At 34.3% G+C, this 21,582-nt stretch overlaps 1 protein-coding gene across 1 annotated transcript; it reads left to right on the top strand.

Annotated features, from left to right (window-relative positions):
- Positions 1-1,624: 1,624 nt before the first annotated feature.
- IKKepsilon (I-kappaB kinase epsilon) lies at positions 1,625-19,668 on the top strand. The gene is made up of 8 exons (XM_085943527.1): positions 1,625-2,694; positions 5,093-5,228; positions 8,234-8,394; positions 10,267-10,491; positions 13,199-13,437; positions 13,583-13,765; positions 14,554-14,701; positions 18,164-19,668. The coding sequence occupies exons 1-8, from the start codon at positions 1,720-1,722 to the stop codon at positions 18,410-18,412; spliced, it is 2,316 nt and encodes a 771-aa protein (XP_085799653.1). The 5' UTR covers positions 1,625-1,719; the 3' UTR covers positions 18,413-19,668.
- The last annotated feature ends 1,914 nt before the right edge of the window (positions 19,669-21,582 follow it).

Here is a 21,582-nt window from a genome sequence, read left to right as displayed (position 1 = left end):
TTGGTTATTACGAGGAAGATGGGACCGACTGAATTTGCTCGTTATATGCATTACTCATTAGATAAAATTTTTCGCGCCACATTCTATTTAAGCATAGAACATAAAAAATCTGAAAACCATTGTAAAAATCCCCGAAACAAGCATGGCTTTCATAAACTACAAAAAAAATTGTTTATTGTAATAAAGTGCTGAGCCGCCGGCGCTGGTAGGTACCTACTGACTTCTCAAAGCGTGGATTTTTTACATGAAATTTCAACTATACGCGTGGATACTTTATGAATGTTGTCGGCGAAAACACCAATTAGGTACTTACTTAGACACTTAACTAGTGTCATAAACGTAATATGGCGGCATTGGTCTAGTTAACTGCCTGTCGGAATTTATTGCTTAGGGTCGAAAATGTTGTTTTCAAACGATTGACACATTAACAGTTTTACTCGGTATATCCAGCTCGTTATAAAAGTGAATAAATGTATGGAGAAAATCATAAAATAAAATGTCAATGAATGTTTCCTCGTTACATCCAAGATCTCGCTATTTCCGAGTTCGTTATAACCAAGTTCGACTGTATCTGTTAATACAAACCTCCATGCCGTGGAGGCCCATAATATGATCTTATTAGAATCGGACATGATAAAAAAATAAATATATATATTTCAATATGGCTTACTCGAAGGTCTCCTGTGGTATAATATCTTAATGCCAATAGAAGTTGCACTTCCGGGGCAATAGGTAGGCCTTTTTGTGTAGATTTCCGCAAATCTTTCTTAACCATAGGAAATATTGCATTTCGTACGGCATCTTTAGTGAAGGTAAATTTTAAGCGAAATTCAGATTCATCGAATTTGTCATACGGATCCTGCATATCTCTAATGTATCTTCTACGTATCCGTGTAGCGGACGCTTCCTCAATGTCATGATCTTGCACGTGTTCTACGAATTCAATAAGATCCATAGTATCACCGATCGTTGCATACCCTTCACACACATTTAACATATTATTATCCATACTAGATTCTGGATTTGAAATTCTAGTAATGTCATTTGTCACAATGCATGTCTTTCGTGTTTGCATCGATAATTGTTAGGTACCTAGTCGACACAGTTATGCTTTGTCGCAAACGAAGTACAATATTAATAATACTGTTTTTATTTGTTTTTTCTGTATGATAGTGATAAAATAAAACCAACGAAGTCGATTGAGTCTAATAAAACTTTTCGGATTTTTCTATTATTTTGACAGCTGCTTTCAATATTCAATGCTGCCATATTTTTACCGCCGAAAGCAGGAAAAAAAATATTTATGAAAAATCTATAATACATACACGCGTGGTGAATCCTAAATATTATAGTATTTTATCCAAATTTTTCATTAAATTATGGCTTTTATTCTTGCTCAAAATCAACTCAAAACATATTTACCTATAAAAGTAACATTATTTTTTACATTAATTATATATAATTTAAATAATCAGAATTTAAATAGGATGAGGATTTTTTTAACTTTAAAAATGTTTTGAGCATTAGTTCCAAATTATTCTCTCTATTTTTTTCAGAAGTCAGAATAATTTTCTAAATTGTTAAGTTAGAAAACATAGTAACACTGTATTTGTTTGACAATTTTGACGTTTCTGAGAAATGTGAATGTTTGAGGAAATGTCAGATTATCGAGTCAGAAATAAATATTAAATAAACAGCTCGAAATACACAAACACAATCATGTCATTCTTGAGGGGCTCCGCAAACTACGTGTGGTGCACGACTAGCGTTCTCGGCAAGGGAGCCACAGGCGCCGTCTTTCAAGGGGTCAACAAAAACAACGGAGAGCCAGTCGCTGTCAAAACTTTCAACCAACTCAGCCATATGCGCCCCCAGGAGGTGCAGATGCGCGAATTCGAAGTACTTAAGAAAGTGAAACATGAAAACATAGTCAAATTACTCGCTATAGAGGAGGAACAGGAGGGCAGAGGGAAAGTGATTGTCATGGAGCTCTGCACTGGCGGAAGTTTGTTCAACATTTTAGACGACCCCGAAAATACTTACGGTTTGCAGGAGAAGGAGTTTTTACTAGTCGTAGAACACCTATCGGCCGGCATGAAACATTTACGCGACAATAACATTGTACACAGAGATTTAAAACCTGGGAATATAATGAAATTTATAAACGATGATGGGACGACCGTTTATAAACTTACAGACTTCGGCGCCGCTAGGGAGTTAGAAGAAGATCAACAGTTTATGTCTTTATATGGTACCGAGGAATACCTTCACCCGGACATGTACGAAAGAGCCGTTTTACGAAGACCAGTTGGCAAAACATTCGGTGCTACTGTAGACTTATGGTCGATTGGGGTGACTTTGTACCACGTCGCGACCGGTAATTTGCCATTCAGGCCATTCGGCGGGAGGAAGAATAAAGAAACAATGTTTTATATTACGACCAGAAAATCGTCAGGGGTTATAGCTGGTACTCAGACTACTGAAAATGGACATATTGATTGGAGTAGGGAGTTGCCGGTGCACTGTCAATTGACGGCGGGGTTAAAAAAAGTTATAACACCGCTGCTCGCCGGGTTGCTTGAGGTTGATCCGGATAAGATTTGGAGTTTCGAAAGATTCTTCTCGGAAGTCCAAGAAAGACTGAGTTTCGTTCCTATACATATATTTTACGTGAACAAAGCTAGCTGCATAAAGGTAAGAAATATGGTTATTTAGTTTTTAGGGGCTGTCCATATATCGTCACTGACACTAATTCGAAAAAATGACATATTGAGTTAGTTATACCAAAATGTTCCTTATTTCAAACTTTACCGTCTGGAAACCTTAATAAATAAAGTCTTTATTTCAAAGTCATCCTTTTTACGATTACTTAATAAACTCACATGATAGACCATTTCAAACATTTTAACAACTTCAAAGTCAAATTACTCAAAACTAGTATTCTCCAGTTAGTGTGTTCTGCCAGTACAGAGACAATAATATGACGTCACACCCTAAGGGGGATAATGTGATGATTTCTGTTTAAAGAAATTAAGACATCATAAAACCCATAAATATTAACTCTCTGAATAAAATATTTCGTTAGAACATTACAGTACTCTCAGTAATCCACCACCCCAAAAACCAGACAAGTGTCCAATTAGTGAAAGCGGCGGATTATAGTGTATACATACAAAATATGGTAAAAATAGTTTTTGAAAAATTTGTTCTAGCAAATTACGGTTTTATTTACAATCAAAATCAAGTATTTACTAAATTATACATATTTATAAACTAAGTGTATTAACTAAATATTAAACAGTAAATCACTTGACACAACCAGTTGTTCAGTGATGCAGATATTCTTGAGTGGCTTAGGATTCCTGGCTTTCCCTATGACCAAAAGCTTCAGTTAGTGTGTCCCGGTTGCATTGGAGCACGGCATAATTGTGATGCAGTTCTTGGGCAATTTCCTCCCTCCCTTTCTTCGCGATGAACGTAGGTTTTACGAAGGAGAAGTTTCCAAAATAAACCGTCTCATCTGCGTTGTATACTTGTATGCGGCGGACAACTGAATTTGACAATCAAATACCGGCGAATTATAGAGCTTGATTTTGTGCTTTCAACTAGTAAAAATAATGGCGGATTATAGTAGTTGTCGGATAATCGAGCGGCGGATTACTGAGAGTGTACTGTATACTTAAAGCACCTGTACATGTGCATGGATTTACTTGTACCAATAGTGTGTATTTTAAACTATCGCGATAATAACTGTTTACACATAAATGTGCTAACTTTCTCGTCAATCTCATTCTTCAAGAGTAAGCGAGACGTGATGTTGTCATTTTATGGTAAATTTGACACCAATTTAACCCCAAAATGAGTCAGTGTAGTTCGTTTTTTACCGGTAGATTCGCCACTATCGTTCTACTGCAAAGGCGCAGATATTGAACAAATCCCAACTGTCGCGTGAAAATTCAGAAGCTTCGAACTTTTTTGATTCATGCATGCAAACTTGCAACTTTCACGATAATACATGTTTACACATGCATTTTCTTGTTTTGGCCGCGATAATATACTGTTAGCAGTAAATCCATGCAGGTTTAATGGGGTATTATACTGAAATTTGATAATTGAAAATGTCACATAATGACTTAGATAGGGGGTAAAAGATTTTCTGACGAAGTGTGACAATTGTGGAGGGAAATCAAAGAAATAGTGTAATTCTTGTGAAAATAAAATAAAAACGAAAATATACTTACTTAACAGAAAAAATACTTTTAATAACAAATAACTACATTAGAAATAAACTGAGTTTGAATGAAGTTTGATTTATACTCATGTGTAAGTAATGTTGCCGATTCATTTTATTTTTTCACATAAATTAATAAAAATGAGAAAGATTGGAAAAAAACAATGCTTCGCACTATTAACAAAGTAATTCCACCATTATCTGGCACTACGGCAGTTTCATATTTGGCTGACTAATTAGATTTATGAATGATTGATGATGCCATAAGTACACCATGATTTGCTTTACTATTTTAAATCTCGCTAACCCATTCATTAAGTCTTTACTATCAAAAACAGCACTCTCATATTAAATTCACATTATTATTTATATTACAATATTATTTACTCCATTAAACTTATGTATTTCCAAGATTGAAGGTATACAATATTAACAATAAATGTCTTAAATAGTATAAATTATACTAGATTTATTTTTGATCGATTTTATCAATGTTATTTGTAAATATAAATTTTTTATATTAACAATGGAAAAAAATGCCAATCCCGGGACCAGTCCCGGGATCCCGGTATTGTCAAATTGTAATCCCGAAATCCCGGGATCAGAATTTTGGCTCGGGATTGGATTCCCTAATATGTATAGTATAAATTCAAGATTTTTGGCTTTAAATATTTCCCAAAAAAATCTTTCATTATTGTATTTGATTTGATCTAGCAAACGTGTTATTACTGTTGATTTTTGGTTTTAAAGTTTTTTTCAAACACAACTTACAAAAAAAATATCATTACCTAAGTACTTACTTATGTACTTTGAAAAGACAATAATTATAATGATGTTGCTAACTGACAAAACTTTTTTTAGGTGTTCTTGAAATTAGATGATTGCATAAAAAATTTACAGTACCAGATATGCGAACAAACTGAAGTCCTGCCGAACAATCAAATTATTCTCTACAAAGATCAACCACTCCATTCTGTCGTTGAAGAAACAACACCGGGTAATAAATAATCCAATAACATCTATAATATGACTGGGTTTTCTGTGGTTCATTGATATTGCACCTGGGTGTTGTTCATATCCGTAGTTTCCTGATTGATATAATACTATATTAAAACTAGTGGGTCTTTACTCTTCCACCTCCGCCATCTTCTGTGACCCAACCCTCTATCAGGGAGCTCTTCCTTCTGAGATATATTTTATCTGGAAACTGTCCTTGAGGAATCTGTAAGTGATGGTTTTATATCGCTAAAACTGTTCAGAAGTAATGCACATTTATTACAAGCAGGTAAAGAGGTCAGATGTAGCAATGGAATGGTGAGAAGAGGTAACGGGGCACATCGCGGGTGGAGAACTACAAGGTTCTAAGTGTTTGTCCTTGATGAAACAAAGGTAACAATGAGGCAGCGTAGAATACTACTTCATTGTTGGGTTTGTTTTCTCAAGGACGAATACTTAGAACCTTGTAGTATTAGGCTCGCGACATGTCAACATCCAACCTTTGTCTATCCCATCGATTTAAATCAAAACAATCTTATTTCTTCATTCTGTATATCTGTTTATTATTTTCATATTCACGGGTTATTGATAATACTATAATACAGGGTTATCCAACTTGTGGAATGAATTTCACAATCTTGTTGTTTGTTACCTGTCAAAATTTTTTTTGTGTATCTTTTGACATATTGTCAGTTGAAAGTTTACCATTTAACATAATGGAACGTTTCTCCACCGCACAATTCAAAAATGGCAAATCTTCGATGGTCGTACTGCGAAAATTAACGTTAGAATTCGGTAGAAATCATCACCCAACTGAAGGCTGTATTCGCAAGTTGATTACAAAACTTGAAGAAACTGGTTTTGTTTTGAAATGTCGATTCCATGAAGATCGCAGCAACTTGGTCTCTCATACAGCTCTTTATGGCGAATTATGCATAAAGACCTTCATCTACACCCGTATATGATACAGTTCATGCAAGAACTAAAGCCAACGGACCAAGCAGGGCAGGCAACCGATGATGATTTTTCAAGGAAAACCATTTTCGGTGATAAGGCACATTTTCACCTCAATGGGTATGTTAGTAAGCAAAACTGCCGTATTTGAAACGAGGGAAACCCACAAGTGATTCAAGAGAGGCCGTTACATGTTGCGAAAGTTACTGTTTGTTGCAGTTTTTGGACTAAAGGCGTCATCGAAAATGATGACACAGAAACCGTCAATTGTATTTGCTATAGGCAAATGATAACTGACTTTTTGTGGCCGGAATTGGAAGATTTCGATTTGGAAAACATGTCGTTCCAACAGGATGGGGCCACATTAGTAGTGAAGGGTGGAGGTAGGCTGTTAAGATCTGCTATAAATAGATATATATATTGAAGTAAGACTACAATTTACAGATGGTGTAGGTTAGTATTTAAAAATCAATTAAATCTATACCACACTATAATAGTTTAGGTAGACTTTGGGTGATACAGCAAAATTGTCAAAACTTTTTCATTGATACTTATTCGATTTCGTTTGATTAAGAATACATATTACACATATTGTTGGTTCATTTTTTTTAAATTCATTTAGCCCTGCCTAAACCAAATACATGAAAAAAACATTATTCTATCTTCAAAATGTCCAAAGTTATGTATGATTTAATTATATAATTTCATATATTTCGTAGATAGACGAGTATTTTTTGACTATTATCTATTATGGTTTGGTTTTCGCAGGGTTTAATTGAATTTCAAAAACTAACTGAAACTGTCTGTAAATTGTAGTCTTATTTAAATGAAAACAAATATGTATGACTGATAAAGTTTAGTGTGCACTATTTATGGCAGTTCTTAACAGCCTACCTCCACCCTTCGCCACTGGACCACATGCCATATAGCCCGTGAAACACTGGCTTTATTGCATGTAAAAACAAATTCTAACCAAAACTTGGATAACCCTTTACAGAGATGATTCTTGCAGAATATACTTTCATTTCGTTCAATTCATATCCTGTACATCAGTGGTGCACAAACGGGCCGCATGCGCCTCGAAATGGCATTTGTTGTGGCCCAAAATAACAAGTACTTCATCACCAAATTTTTCATTGAATATGATAAAAATCTGTGTTCGATATGTGAACAAATTATGCAGTAGCAGTGATGCCAACCGTACTATAATTATAGTACAATACTATAATTTTGATATCGCGAAAAATGTAAAATACTATAATTTTACGCCAAATATACCAAAATACTATAATTTTAAAGGATTCAAGACGAAAAATGTTCCTGTACTATATATTTTTTAGAAATACTATAATTTTTACGCCTTTGTACTATAATCAGCATAGAAAAATATGGCAACACTGTGCAGTAGCAACGGTATATACCTAATCTGAATCGTCACTGATAGAAAACTTAATGCTATTCTTTATTATTTAATAATATGATTATATTTTCACGGGTATATATTTGCGACCGAGATTCATCTTTTTACAATGAGTCATACCGACTGTGGTGCGGGTGCAGTCTCTTTTTAGATTATGGTTTTCAAAACACGCATTTTAGTGTTAGTTGTCCAGGAATTTTCTCAGTGCACGACGTCTGTGAATCGATATTAAAAAATCGGTTGTCTTAACAGAAAAAATACAGTTCGATTATGAAACATTTGTTTGTGTACGTATAGTACGTGTATGTATAGTGCGTGTATAAAGTTCTTTATGTACTTTTATTGTTTTCTAACAAATAATATGCACGTAATGCGGAGTGGAGAGTGATTGAAGTTGCTGATAAAATCATGTAACTATTAAATTAAAAATAAAACATAAAATGTATATCTCATCTAGTATAATATATGATTATTTACTTATTACACTTTTACCGTTTGCGGCCCGTGAAAAATTAGAAAATGGATCAATTGACCCTTCTTTCAAAAAGCTTGTGCACCACTGCTGTACACCTTATACTTTTATTTCTAGAAATAATAAAATTTATAATTTTTAAACTGTTAATTATTTTCAGGTAAAAGTTACCCACTGACCTCCGAAGATGATCCCATCATGCTGTTCAGTAGAAACAACAACACTTGTTGCTCGATGGGCCTGTCACCCGATCATGAAATACCAAAATTCCCCGTCTTTCCTAACCTCGTGTCGGTGGAAAATGACGCTAGTCAAGCCAAGGTATGATGCGTCCCATTTTAAAAAAGTTTCGCTTTAGTTAGTCTAGTCCAGAGGGGGGCAAACTGCGGCCCGCGGGCCGCATGTGGCCCGCCGGGTATTTTTTTGCGGCCCGCCATCATTAACTGTACTTCTGATTACGAATAACTTTTTTATAATTTAAAAAAAAAATATTGACATAGATTAAAATTTGTTTAGCAATAGTACGCGATCCATTTTCAATAGATATTGATAGTGTACCGACAGAGCTACAACTTGAGATTATTGATCTGAAGTGTGACGCTGATTTAAGAAAATTGCATCGTCGTGAAGAAATCTCCAAAGTTTACAATGCCCTTAATTCAGACAAATTGGACCAACTTATGCAAGAAAAATGTTCGTTATTTTTTGATCAACCTATATATGTGAACAAACATTTTCGATCATGAACCTCAATAAAAAAAATTTACGATCAAATATCTCCGATGCCCATTTACAAGCAGTTTTGAGAATATCAACTACAAAATTAACACCTTAATTTAAAAAAAAATGTACAACAGTTTCATTCTTCTCATTAATTTTTTTGTAGTGTTTATTTTTCGTGATAATAAATAGTGTTTATCTAAAAATGGTATTTTACTTGCGGCCCGCCGCTCATTTTGAATTTTTGAATTTGGCCCTCCATCTAAAAAGTTTGCCCCCCCTGGTCTAGTCATTAGTTACGAATTGTGCCTTTTGAACGGAAGTAAACGGTTGTAATAAATGAAAAGAATAACAATACACTTTTGGGACAGTGGTTAATATTGTGTAATACCTGCAGTATATCGTTGTTGAACTGTTAAAACCCATGACAGGGCTCTAGCCTAGGGGCCCGGGCATAGAAGGGGCTTGGCGTGACGGGTCGACCAGCTAAGTGAAATTAACACATATCACAAATTTACTCTAATAGTAAAAAAAAGTCACCTGCGGCACTACTTAAGGCTAATAAATATTTTAAATGTGTGGTTGTGCATTGCAATTTGATGTGATATTATAATTGATATATTATGATAATTCCCATGTAGAATTTGGGAAACACTACTGTAAAGCATCACACTACCCTTAACCTTAGTGATGGGTAGGTGAGCCAGCCAAAGATTTTGGCCTGGGGGCCCTTTTCAGGATGTGGGGGTTATGAATTAAGTTACCTGAAGACTTATTAAATTATGTCTACCTTAATTTTTGTGTTTATAAAACAGTTTTTGAAGTTATACTTCTTTGAGCGCGTTTGGAAAATCAGATCAGAGTGTATTTTTGGCATGTGACATGTAACACATAATTTATTTATCCGCACAAAAAACACTCGATTGGATTCGAACCAACGATTGTTCGGTTATCAGCCGAACGCACAATTATTATGCCACAGAATGACACTGCAATCGTGACTATTCTACAGTATAATATTATAGTTTAGAATTGTTCCGTTGCCTAGGCAGCGAATTTATTATTGTCGGCCATTTGCAATTCCTTACGTAAACAAACTATTAAACGTCATAATGGTAGTTGTTACTTTAAAAATAAAACAACGATAAATAATTATATAATTTAGTAATATTAATTAAAGTGTATAGAAATAAACCAACGGCGTTCCAATAAGCGGTCGTTTTTCTTGAGTGTGTAATTTAACAACGATAATTAAGAGCTAATCGAAGAATCTAGTTTATCACAAGTTTTGTTTTTGTTTTGTAACGCCAAAGAAGTATAACTTCTAACGCACGTACATAAGTACACACACCGATTTTTTTATCTCAAGTCAAGTGTTATGGTTATAGTATTACACTAAGTTTTTAGTATTTTAAATTCATGTAAATCTGTGTAACGAGAATGTTCATTAAGCATAAATATTTAATTCTACAGGTCGCTTGCAGTGTGGGCCACGTGATAAAACGCAGGGTGGAAATATTATCTATGGGCTCGCTGCTGACGGGTGAGTGCGTCCAAAGATGGTCGGCGATGCTGAAGAGGTCGCTGGCCACTCTCTCTGCGAGGGCATCTTCATTGGCCGTACTGGCAGCCCGCTTGGCTGACACGGCCAGAGCCCTCGACGCCACAACACAGGCCACTGATCAGATTACCAAGTCGGTGAGTGAGCATTGATTCTATTTAATTTTGTGTCTGGAAACTTGTACTTATGCAGTTCGCCGTAACTGACTTCATCGTGAAATGTTGTATCGGAAATATATGGCCGTATATTAAAGACCGTCCAACCTCTTTGGGTCGTATAGTACTGACATAAAATTCATGTCTAAATAAAACACGGTCCTTGTCGGTTTATACTTTACAGGAAGCCAGCAGCAAACAAATTTTGAAAATAGCCGATACACTGGATTATTTGTTAGGTTAGGTTAGGTTTTCATTCTTGAATTCATGAATTTTGCCAAAATCCGCTATGAAAATTGAATTAATATTCATATTGAATTTATTAAATTTGGAGACTGTATAGTATACGGTCATCTCTTTCCGATAGAAAGCTCACGGCGAACTGTGCCACGGTGAAATGTTTTACGTACAATTTACATGTAATCTAATTAATCGGTCATATTCAAAGCTGATAATCATGACAGTGGAAGATGGTTTATATAATCTGGAGAAATAGTGCTTTTTGATTTCATTTAGATGATTTAATATGTTTCTCATTACCTTTGTATCCCTATTGCTTCAAGTCATATGTAAGGTGAGTCGGGGTAAGTGTGACATAGAATTTAATGAGATGAATTTCAACCTGGTTCATGATGAATAGGTATGTTTTAAACAGTTGAAAACTTTACCATATGATCTACAATATCATTACAATTAATATGTACAGAAGGAACCCACTGTATATCTTACTATAATACGACATATTAATATTTTTTGATTACTAGTCAGTTTGTTACACTTACCCCAATATTGGGGTAAGTGTAACTAAATTCACCATTATTCCAAAAGTTCTTCAAAACCATAACGTACCTAACATGATTATTTTCGTATTACTACAAAATTAAATAACAATCAGCAAAAATAAAATGGATACAAATAGAGAGTAAGATATAAAAGAAAAAATAATAATTAATACACAAAAACATTAAATCTCTAGTAACGTTTTGGGTCTCATTCTCGAATCATTCTTTCGTTTTTACTGTAGGTACTTACAATTCAAGTTAAGTGCTTACTTACAAAACTATTTTATTCTAACTTCATTATTTCGAATTGCAATATTTGAAATTGCACGACTAGGTACCTACTGAATATTGTAACCAGAGATTTTTGTTTTGAAAATTATTTCGCCTTTTCGTCCAGTTGATGGTTGAGGCAATATGCAGATGACATCCTCTTCTTTCATTTCGTAAATGTCTTCTACTCTTGGAAATGAAAACATAGTTTCGTTTTCTTTTTTAATCGTCTTAAGTTTTCGAGCAAACTTTGTCAGAATTCTGTCATCTTGCTCAAGTTTTATTATAACTCCGAAAAAATGTTTCACAGTTTTTTTTGTAGCAAATTGTACTACAATCCATTTTCCAATCTCTAACATTTCTGAATTAGGTGCAACTGCAGTATCATCAAACTGATCAAACATTGATATATTAAGCATATTAATTGAAGGATCGTTTTCCTCATCGCCGAGCAAATCATTAATGTAGTCTTGCATATTATCTTCGCTTTCGTCACTTAATGTCCATTGCAAATCTTCTTCCGATGACATGGGTTTGTGTTTTTTTTTTGTTTTGGTATACTTTTATCGGTTTCAATACCTTCTTCTGCATGTTAGTTTTATCTTGCAATAGCTTTATTTTCTTTTCTATTGGGACATTATTTTTCATTCGCTCTATAACATCATAACATGTAATCACTTCTGCTCCTGGGGCAACCATTTTTCTCTTATTCTTTATAGGCGCCTTACTACTGATAGAATTCAGCAAAAGTGTTTCAAACAAAGTTTTTTCTATATTTTCTGCAGGAAACTTTTGTAACAGTGGAATTTCTATTAAACTTTCGGTAACTTCTTTATTTGGTAATTGAACAACTTTGCAATCCAGAATTATAGGCTTAGAAGAACATTTTTGAGTCGAACAGTCCCCATACAAATTGACGAATTTTTTTTCTTCTTCAGAAAATTCAATTTATAGCGATTTTCGCGAATTCGAAATCAAATTTTCAGAGTCCCTTGAATTTCGAATTATCTAGGTTATACTGGTATACAAATTCTTACATATAAACATTCTATTTCAATTACGAACATTTTCGATCTTTGATCGATATAAATAATGCGTCATGTCCCATCACTAGTTAAAATATTGACTTTGCAAATTCATAGAAAATATATGGGGGAAGTGTGACACAATACAAAGGCACACTTACCCCATGCGTTTACTTTCGTGGGGGAAGTGTGTCTACTTGATTAAAGGTTTCAAATGCTTATAATTCAGTAAAACGATAACACAACATAAACAAGCGTATCAAAACACATATACTCACCAATTTTTACAACCACAATGTGCAGAAATCTGTGACAGGTCACTAAATGTATGTTGTGTATTTGATACAGTGCAAGAACCCAATGAGTAATTGCTAACAACTATTCCTCTTAAAAAAATTGTTTAGTTTCTACTATGTAAAGGTCCATATGCTCTGCTCAGGAACAAAATTAAATTTTAATTGTTTTAAATAATATATTTAACGTAATGTATGTTTATAATATCTGACATTTTGGTCCTTTAGTAAGGTTAGTCTTGTACATTTTTATGCGTACCCTGCTGATGCCAATAATTAAATATTGTTAATTGAAATAATCCACCAATATTTCCTGCAGATATCAAATTCGAGCACGGAAGAATCGCCCGAAACCATAGCCAATTGGACGAAATGGTCTCGCGAGTCTCAAGTATTGAACGATGAGATGTCGGCGGGGTGGGCGGCCGCAGTCAGTCAACTGCACACGCGCCACGTGGTGGGGGATGCTCTTCGGAATGAGTGGAAGCAGGCTACTGCCGGCGTAAAGTGTCCACATTCATATCGGTTACCGCACAGAGCCAAGACTTTGGTTGACAAGTAACTAATTAATTATCTTTATGATGATATCTCATTGTTATTTATTTTTCTTTTGAACCTATTAGAATATACTTTTTTTTTTATATTTACGAAGGCTGAAAACTTTTGATAACTGATAATAAATTTTAAAAATGCATTGATACAGATTAAGAGACTCATGGCAACACTTGGTGAGGGATAGGGCGGCCCGTTCGTTGACATACAATGATGAGCAGTTCCACGCTCTGGAGAGGGTTAAGGTGACAGAAGCGGGGCGGGCAGCACGGGCGCTCTTGGATCAAGACTGCGCCCCACACGCAGCCGCCACTGCCGAAGCTCTCGAAGATTGGTTTGTCTTTTTGTCTATTATTTTCTTTCAATATCTTTCTGCATGCCTCACGAGCCTTGCTACTCTTATGACCTTCGTAGCATAGGCGAGGGGTGGAGGTAGGCTGTTAAGATCTGACATAAATAATACAAACTAAACTTTGTCAGTCATACTTATGTGTTTGGAAATCACACGCGACAGAAGTAAATTGTTTTGCTGTTTATTTTTGTATATCGATGATCTAATGTTAATAACCAATATCTGATCTATATGACGAAAATTACTTTTTTGACTGATCTGAACATTGCAGAAATAAACCTGTAATAGCCCGTATCTTGCCTCTCAACTGTCAAGTGTGTTGCATGACGTGTGTTGAATTCAGCTTCAAAATGTCACTTTCGAGTTATTTAAAAGGTAAAACAGTAAGTAATATAATGAATTTGGATGTTTATCTTTATGTATAATGTATCACATTTTATTGGATGTTATCATTATATTAGGCGTTATGTGCTTTGTTTTACCACTTTTTACGTTACAGGTTATTGGCATGCTATGTAGTTACAACATGTGTGTGCTATTAACAGTCAGATACGTAGTTTTTTTAGATTCTTGCACAATTTGTCAAAAGTCACTTACGGGATATTAACATTAGGCCATCGATGTGCTGTTGTGTACTTTTAGAATTGTTCTTAGGACTTTTACGATTGAAGTGTGTGGAAAATGCGGTCCGTTTTCGGCAGGCCTTGGCTGTTATAATTAATATGTATAATATGGGAGTGATGTAATGTAGCAAATATTGATATTTCCAGGTATAAGGTGGCCCAAACCGTATATCTCCAGTCGCAAATTTTGGACAAAGATCTCACTGCAGCCGATTTGAAACTCCGTGCCCTCGGTGCCAGGATGAAAGAAGGCGTAAACGTCATGAAAGAACAACTAGACAATGTCGTTAAACAGGTGAAATACTATACTAATAATACTTACTTCATTCTGTCACATTCCATCATCAGATTATGAGGCAAAGACATGGTTGCAGCATTTACCAAGTCCAGCACCACATCCCGATCTTCTTGCCATATCGACTGCTTAATCCGCAAACCGGATAACTCCATTTGGGCAAATTGTTCAGGAAGGAGAAAAAATGGCTCTATATTACGACCGTACACCCTGGATAAACGTCAGATTTCTTATTTCAATATTGCAAGCATCTAAGCGAGATTTTTTGAGCATAGACAATTATGGAAAAAACCGCTATTATATGGCAAAAACGCTATTATAAGCGTAGACAAATAAGTACAAATATAAAAATCATTTACAATGTATGAAATTCAAACATTTTAAATTAATAAAATTCGCCGTTTTCAAAAATCAGTATAGCATAATAGAGTTCGCGAATGCATTTCATAAAATTTAAATAATTATAAAGTAACCTAAGACATTCGTGCACACACCAAAGCGAATTATTCGCAGCGAATATTCGTCAATCAAGCTCGTATTGGCTTACGGGAAAGAGCACGCGACGTTTAGATTTCGGAAGGGAATTAAGTTATTATCTTACAAAGTTCAATATGGAGCGCTGCGATTATTTGACATTTCGGTATCGAGCATTCAAATAATATATCAATAATTTTATATTATCATTGATACAATTTGTCACCGACAAAAAATAGCCAAATATATGACAAATTGATGGCTTTCATTGTATCTTTTGATCCCCTGCGTGAATAAATGTTACGTTTGTTCATTAACAACTGGTAAGTAGGGATCATTACAGCGGCATTGGCTTTTTTTGAGACTCTTTTGACCGGACCTTCCGTACCAATGGCGGGTGCTTTTTTCGGGATATTTTGACGGGGTACTTGGTGAATATTCGCGTTGGTTTGTGCGAGCCTTAAACCTTCGTATAAAAACGCTCTTAATAGGTAGGTAGGTATGCGAAAATAAGGAACATTTTTCAAAATAACGTTATAGATAACAATATTTTATATATAAAATTGAGCAGTTAGTGTTAACTAAACGACATTGTTATAATTTCAGATAATTCCGACTCAAATTTGATCAATAAAATAAGAAATACGAGTGAAAATGGCTTGGATGGCTTTTATTTACTCTTTGATTAGTGATTGTTCTTATAACATTGTAATATATATCCATAGTCAGTATTTATTTAAATTTTATGAAATGCATTGGCGAACTCTAATATTATGCTATACTGATTTTTGAAAACGGCGAATTTTATTAGGTAATTGAAAATGTTTGAATTTTATTCATTGTAAAAGATTTTTATATTTGTACATTGGCTACGCTTATAATAGCGATTTAGCCATATAATAGCAATTTTTCAATGATTGTCTATGCTCAAAAAGTGTCGCTTAGATGCTTTCAAGTATTGTCTAAAAAAATCTGACGTTTCTCTGCGGTAAATTGAGCGGAAAAAACATAATAATTTTACTATAGAGCGGAATTTAACAATTGCATTTTTTTTTTTACAAATAAGCTGCACTATGAAGTAATCAGTGGCGAAAGGTTAAGATCCGACATAAATAGTGCACACTAAATTTTGTCAGTCAAACCTATTTGTTTTCATTGAACAAAGACCACAATGAGTAGATGGTACTAATTAGTTTTTAAAATTTCATTAAGCCCTGCCAAAATCAAACCACAATTAAGAGTTAAGGTATGCTATGGGCGATCTGACAAAAGTATTGCTCACTTTTCAGTCATACTTTTCGTTTCGTTGAATTACAGATGGTGTTGGATAGTTTTTTAAAATTCATTAAGCCCTGTCTAAACCAAACCATAGTCGATAAAAATATTCTTCTATCTATAAAATATCTTAAATTGTGCATAGTTTTATGTCATAATTTTAGATTTTTTATAGACAAGCGAATATTCGTTTACTATTATCTACTATGGCTTGGATCAGGCAGGGTTTAATTGAATTTAAAAAATGAACAAACACTATACTTATTGTAGTCTTAATTCAATAAAAACAAATACGTTTGATTGACAAAGTTTAGTGTGCACTATTTATGTTGGATCTTAACAGCCTACCTTCACCCTTCGCCGCCGGAATTAATACACTATTTTAGCTTCCGTTTTATATAATATAAAGAAAATTTGGAAAGACATTGGAAATTTGTCACCTGCAGTTGGGTGTTTTGTGTGAAGAACGATAACGCATTTATTTAAAGGTTCAGTGGGTCTATTCTATACTTATCGAACACTAAATTGATAAATAGTATCAAACTTAGGGTAGGTTTGTATCAAAATATTAGCACTTATTGTAACAATTACACGAAGCTGGTTTTTATTGTTGCAATAAGTGCGATATTTTAACAGCAGCAAGATAGGTGCTGTTAAAATATAGCACTTATTGCAACAATAAAAACCAACTTCGTGTAATTGTTACAATAAGTGCTAATATTTTGATACAAACCTACCCTAAGTTTGATAATATTTATCACTTTATCACTTTAGCGGTCGATAAGCATAGAATAGACCCACAGGAGTTTGAAATTTTGTGTGAGCATAGAAAACATGCTTTATAACAAAATGCCATCAAAATCTCACTTTTGGGCAAAAGTGCAGTTCGCTGATTTGTAGATTAGGCAGTCGATATGTCACATTCAGAATTTATCCCAGATATGTCAAAATTTTATGATATTTTTGTTATTATGTAGGTAGAGCAATTACAATATTAATGGACAACGCACTCAATACAGTAGCTAGCAATTAAATTCACGCACAGCGACATTCGCACATGTATAGGTAGACATCACGCAATTTCCATTATGCGATATCACGCATCGGGAATTTATAGCAATATCACCTTTATTGTAATGGCGTTAGAATAGTGTTTCTAGTGTCAATGTTCATTTTAGCGAACCCGTTCGAACCGAACCGTTCGGCAGACCCGACTAAAAGCATCGGGAATTTATAGCAATATCACCTTTATTGTAATGCCGTTAGAACAGATTATGCCATTCGGCAGACCCGACAAAAAAGTGAGTGTCATTTTTATTCCCAGATGATTCGTCCATATTAATGTCATTGAGGTAGAGCAAGCAAGCTTATATGAAATTGACTACGAAAACTAGACTTTTCACATCAATCATAGTTTTTTGAAGTTTTCTGCATTATAAAAATGTAGATGTCTAGGTTTGATTCTATGCATCATATATTATCGAACCTGCAGATCACGTTACATCATGAGGACTGTCGCACTGTCGATAAGCATCCGTAGTCATAATCAGTTGAAGCACCTTTTTATGATTACATAACTCAAGTGTTTGTAGTGTGGTCATACCAGTGTACCCTTGATACGGACGGAGATATAAATTCTCAAAACTCAACAATTGAGACCACAGAGCTTTGGTCAGATGCCATGTCTCAAAATCCGTTTTTTACCGTAATTAGGTGACGAATTTGAAGAAAGACCTATCAGCCCCGCGAGAAATTGAAAAGGTGGACTTAATAAAGGAAGAAAAGCCGAATGCAGCACAGGCGAAACCGTCCAACGAGGAATCGCAGGCCGTCAGCATTGGGCTCAAGACGATGTTCACAATCCAAGACGAGCTGGCGACGGTCTTGGCGCAAAACTCCGAGCTGGTCAAGTGTTTGTATAAGTTCCAGAAGATATGCAAGTGTGAGGACTTCAGCAGCTAGTCGAATGATTGTTTGACAGCGCTGTCAAGAGGTATAGGGTGATGAAGTAAATTATCGCCGTCGAGGCAAAAGTTATTATCAGCAGAAACATGGTTTTGAGATGAGGCATCTAATTCAGAATTCGTGACAAACGATGTTTATTGGTTTCAAACTTACATGATTGGTTTTAACATTAGTTTTTCTATTCACTCAGACAATTAATTCCCTAAATGAATAATTATGCAGTTGCCGTGTTAAACCCTGAAGCATTTGTTATGAATAGATGTAATCGTTTTATTAATGACCATTTCGAATATGAAATGTGACATTTAACTTGTACTGGCCTGTGAAAACTGGGACTGTCAATTATTGTACATAGAAAAGCAGCCAAATACACTGAATTATAATTATTTATAATGAACATTGACAATAATCGTGTATTATCGAAACATCTACTGCGTAAAGATGGCGGCTATAAACATTGCATCAACTTACTAAATATTAATTTTTGATGTGACCAACTCAACAACACTAATATAATCCAAACTCCATGGACATAATAGTATATTGTTTGTTTCTAGAATTTTGTCCAATTCAGTTACTGACCCATTTAAAGTAAATGTTTTTGTCTGTATTTAATTCAAAACTGCCATTTCTGCTGATGACAATGGCTTTCGCCAGAATGGTCATGAATTGCAATATGGTTTTTCTCTCGAAAGGAATTTTGAACAAATGACATGACACCCAGTGATATTTGAAATTTTCCACCAGGGGTTTCCATTTCCTAATGTTAATGAATTTTATCCTTTTTTTTTCATGGCGAGATTTTTTTGTTGAGAGTTATGCATTATAATGAAACAATACTTTTCTATGAAGATTCAATCTTGTCATTCCAATTTCAATAGTAACTTTTTGACAGTTAATTACATTTCTTTTATTTCGCCTGTCATATGTAATTATTATATTGTATGAGACGTTAAAGTATCAGATGAATTATATGGGACGTGTCATAATTGCCACATTCATTCATTCGGCGACCAGATGGTCCGATCTTTATGTGAAATTAGTCGATTAGCAGTTCAAACATACTGAACTATAAATTGCATAATAGATACACATAATAATATACCATTTTGTGCCTTCTTTGCCAACAAATTGTATGCCAATTAATAAAAAATTGTAAATCTAGACATGGTAGGCTAATTATTTGATATGTTTTTATAAGTTATTTATACACGCAATGAAATGAAAACTACTTATAATAATATGTATACCTAGTGCCTAATTTAAGAATTACATTTCCCGATGATTTATTTTTCTTCCACTCAATTTGTAGGTACCTAATTAATTTTAGTTTAGACATCACACCTTTAGGGGGGGGAGGGTTTAACATATTGTGATGAAGGGGTTGGCAGAATTGTTGAAAACCTACAAAATATTACTCATTTTTTTGAGAATAAAATTATTCCGTAAGAACATTATACTGAAATCGATAATTTTCAACTAATTTGTTTTTTAATGAATGTAAGGGGGGGGGGGGAGTTAAAAAATATGATGCAATTTAGACAGGTGGGTAAAAGATTTTGTGACAATGGAGGGGGATCAAAAACAATTGTTTCCATTTTTCAAAAATGTTGGCAATATTTCTCTTTTATAGGTATAATTTCTAAAAATAAGTATTATAATATAGTATATTATACTTTTATGTATTATTAATATACAAACAACAATTAAAAATATGTTTTTTGAGAAATTATTACTAGTAAGACATTTTTGATGATTCGTCAATACTTCAAAAATGGAAACTGACGTATTTGTTTCTAAGGTCATCCGCTCACGCAGAAACAAAAATCTGACAAACTGGTTGGTCATGGAAAACTGGCCAGTGACTGATGCTTCGCACACGACGCTACTGAAACCTAATAATCTCTTAACCTCAAACTGTCAAACCCATTGTCTTTCCTACTTCATTCTAAGCTTTTTCCGTAATTCTGTACGGGAAAATTCTGGCAGCCTTTAATTATACAGTATCTCAATATCTGCCACATATTTTAAATTAAAAATCGGTTCACCCATCTTTAACTTTTGACTTGTTATTTAGCTTGTTATTTCTTGTTCAGTTCAGTGCTACCAATTTTGGTAAGAAAATATAATTTTTCATCGAATCTACTGATATTGGTACCACTGTGTTATGGGTGACTGGAAACTGGGAGACTAACATTTTGAGAGACGTTTTGAAACTGAAAGATTCCAGTTTTGCCGTCAGCGAGCGGCCATTGAAATACATTAGCTAGATACTGGAGTTTCAGTCTCGTCTTTTTTGAGTATTCACGTGAGCGGATGGCCTAAGCCCCCATGTCAATCATAAAGAAAAAATAATTTGGGTCGAAAGTAGATTGAAGGTTCAAGATACCTACTCATATAGTTACTACGTGTCTTTTTAGCATAATTCGATTCATAATTCAATGAATAATAAAATGAGCATAATGTGTTAAAACTATCTGTATTCTTTGATCAATTTATATTAAGGTGACGCATCAGTGAAACGGCAAATAATTGTCAACTGTAGGCGCGACGAAATTTTGGACTCGCTCGCATTCAGTGAGAGAACGTCGAGTTAGAAACACGTCACTTTGCTTCGTGATGGCGACGGGCCAATTAATTCTTAAATCGTGTAAAGATGACTAAAAACGTTACCCATTTACTTTAAAAAGAAAACATGTCAATGAATATATTATTATTGTTACTAATAGAACAATAAACAGAACGTAAAATGGACGTATGTTGGATTTATATGACAAATAATATTTCGTTTGACAGGCATCATTTGCACTCGCGCATCGCCTAGCAACGATCTTTTTAGACCGTGCCTCAACTGATGTACGGCCTTAAGTGCAATAGTGATATTTTTCATTAGAAAAGTTTCAACCTTTAATTTCTCCCCGTAAACCGAGAAAAGAAACTATCATTGTTTCAATAGTTTGGATTGATCAAACAAAAGATCTCACAGAACTTAGTAAATATGAATTCTACGTATCTTGAAATTATCAATTTTGCACTTATCCTAAATCAACCGAAGACAAATTTATTATAATTTAACTGGTTCTAAAGAGATTTTACTTAAGTTAATATTAGTTAGTGTAATATCTTTCAACATTTTATGTGATATTTTTTCTTTTAGATGTAATTTT

This window comes from Rhyacophila brunnea, unplaced genomic scaffold (genome assembly GCF_057557595.1).
Source record: "Rhyacophila brunnea isolate RB1 unplaced genomic scaffold, BYU_Rbru_1.0 scaffold_16, whole genome shotgun sequence".
NCBI classification, from domain to species: domain Eukaryota; kingdom Metazoa; phylum Arthropoda; class Insecta; order Trichoptera; family Rhyacophilidae; genus Rhyacophila; species Rhyacophila brunnea.
Note: the sequence above shows the minus strand (reverse complement) of the source record. Positions and strands in the feature narration are given on the sequence as shown.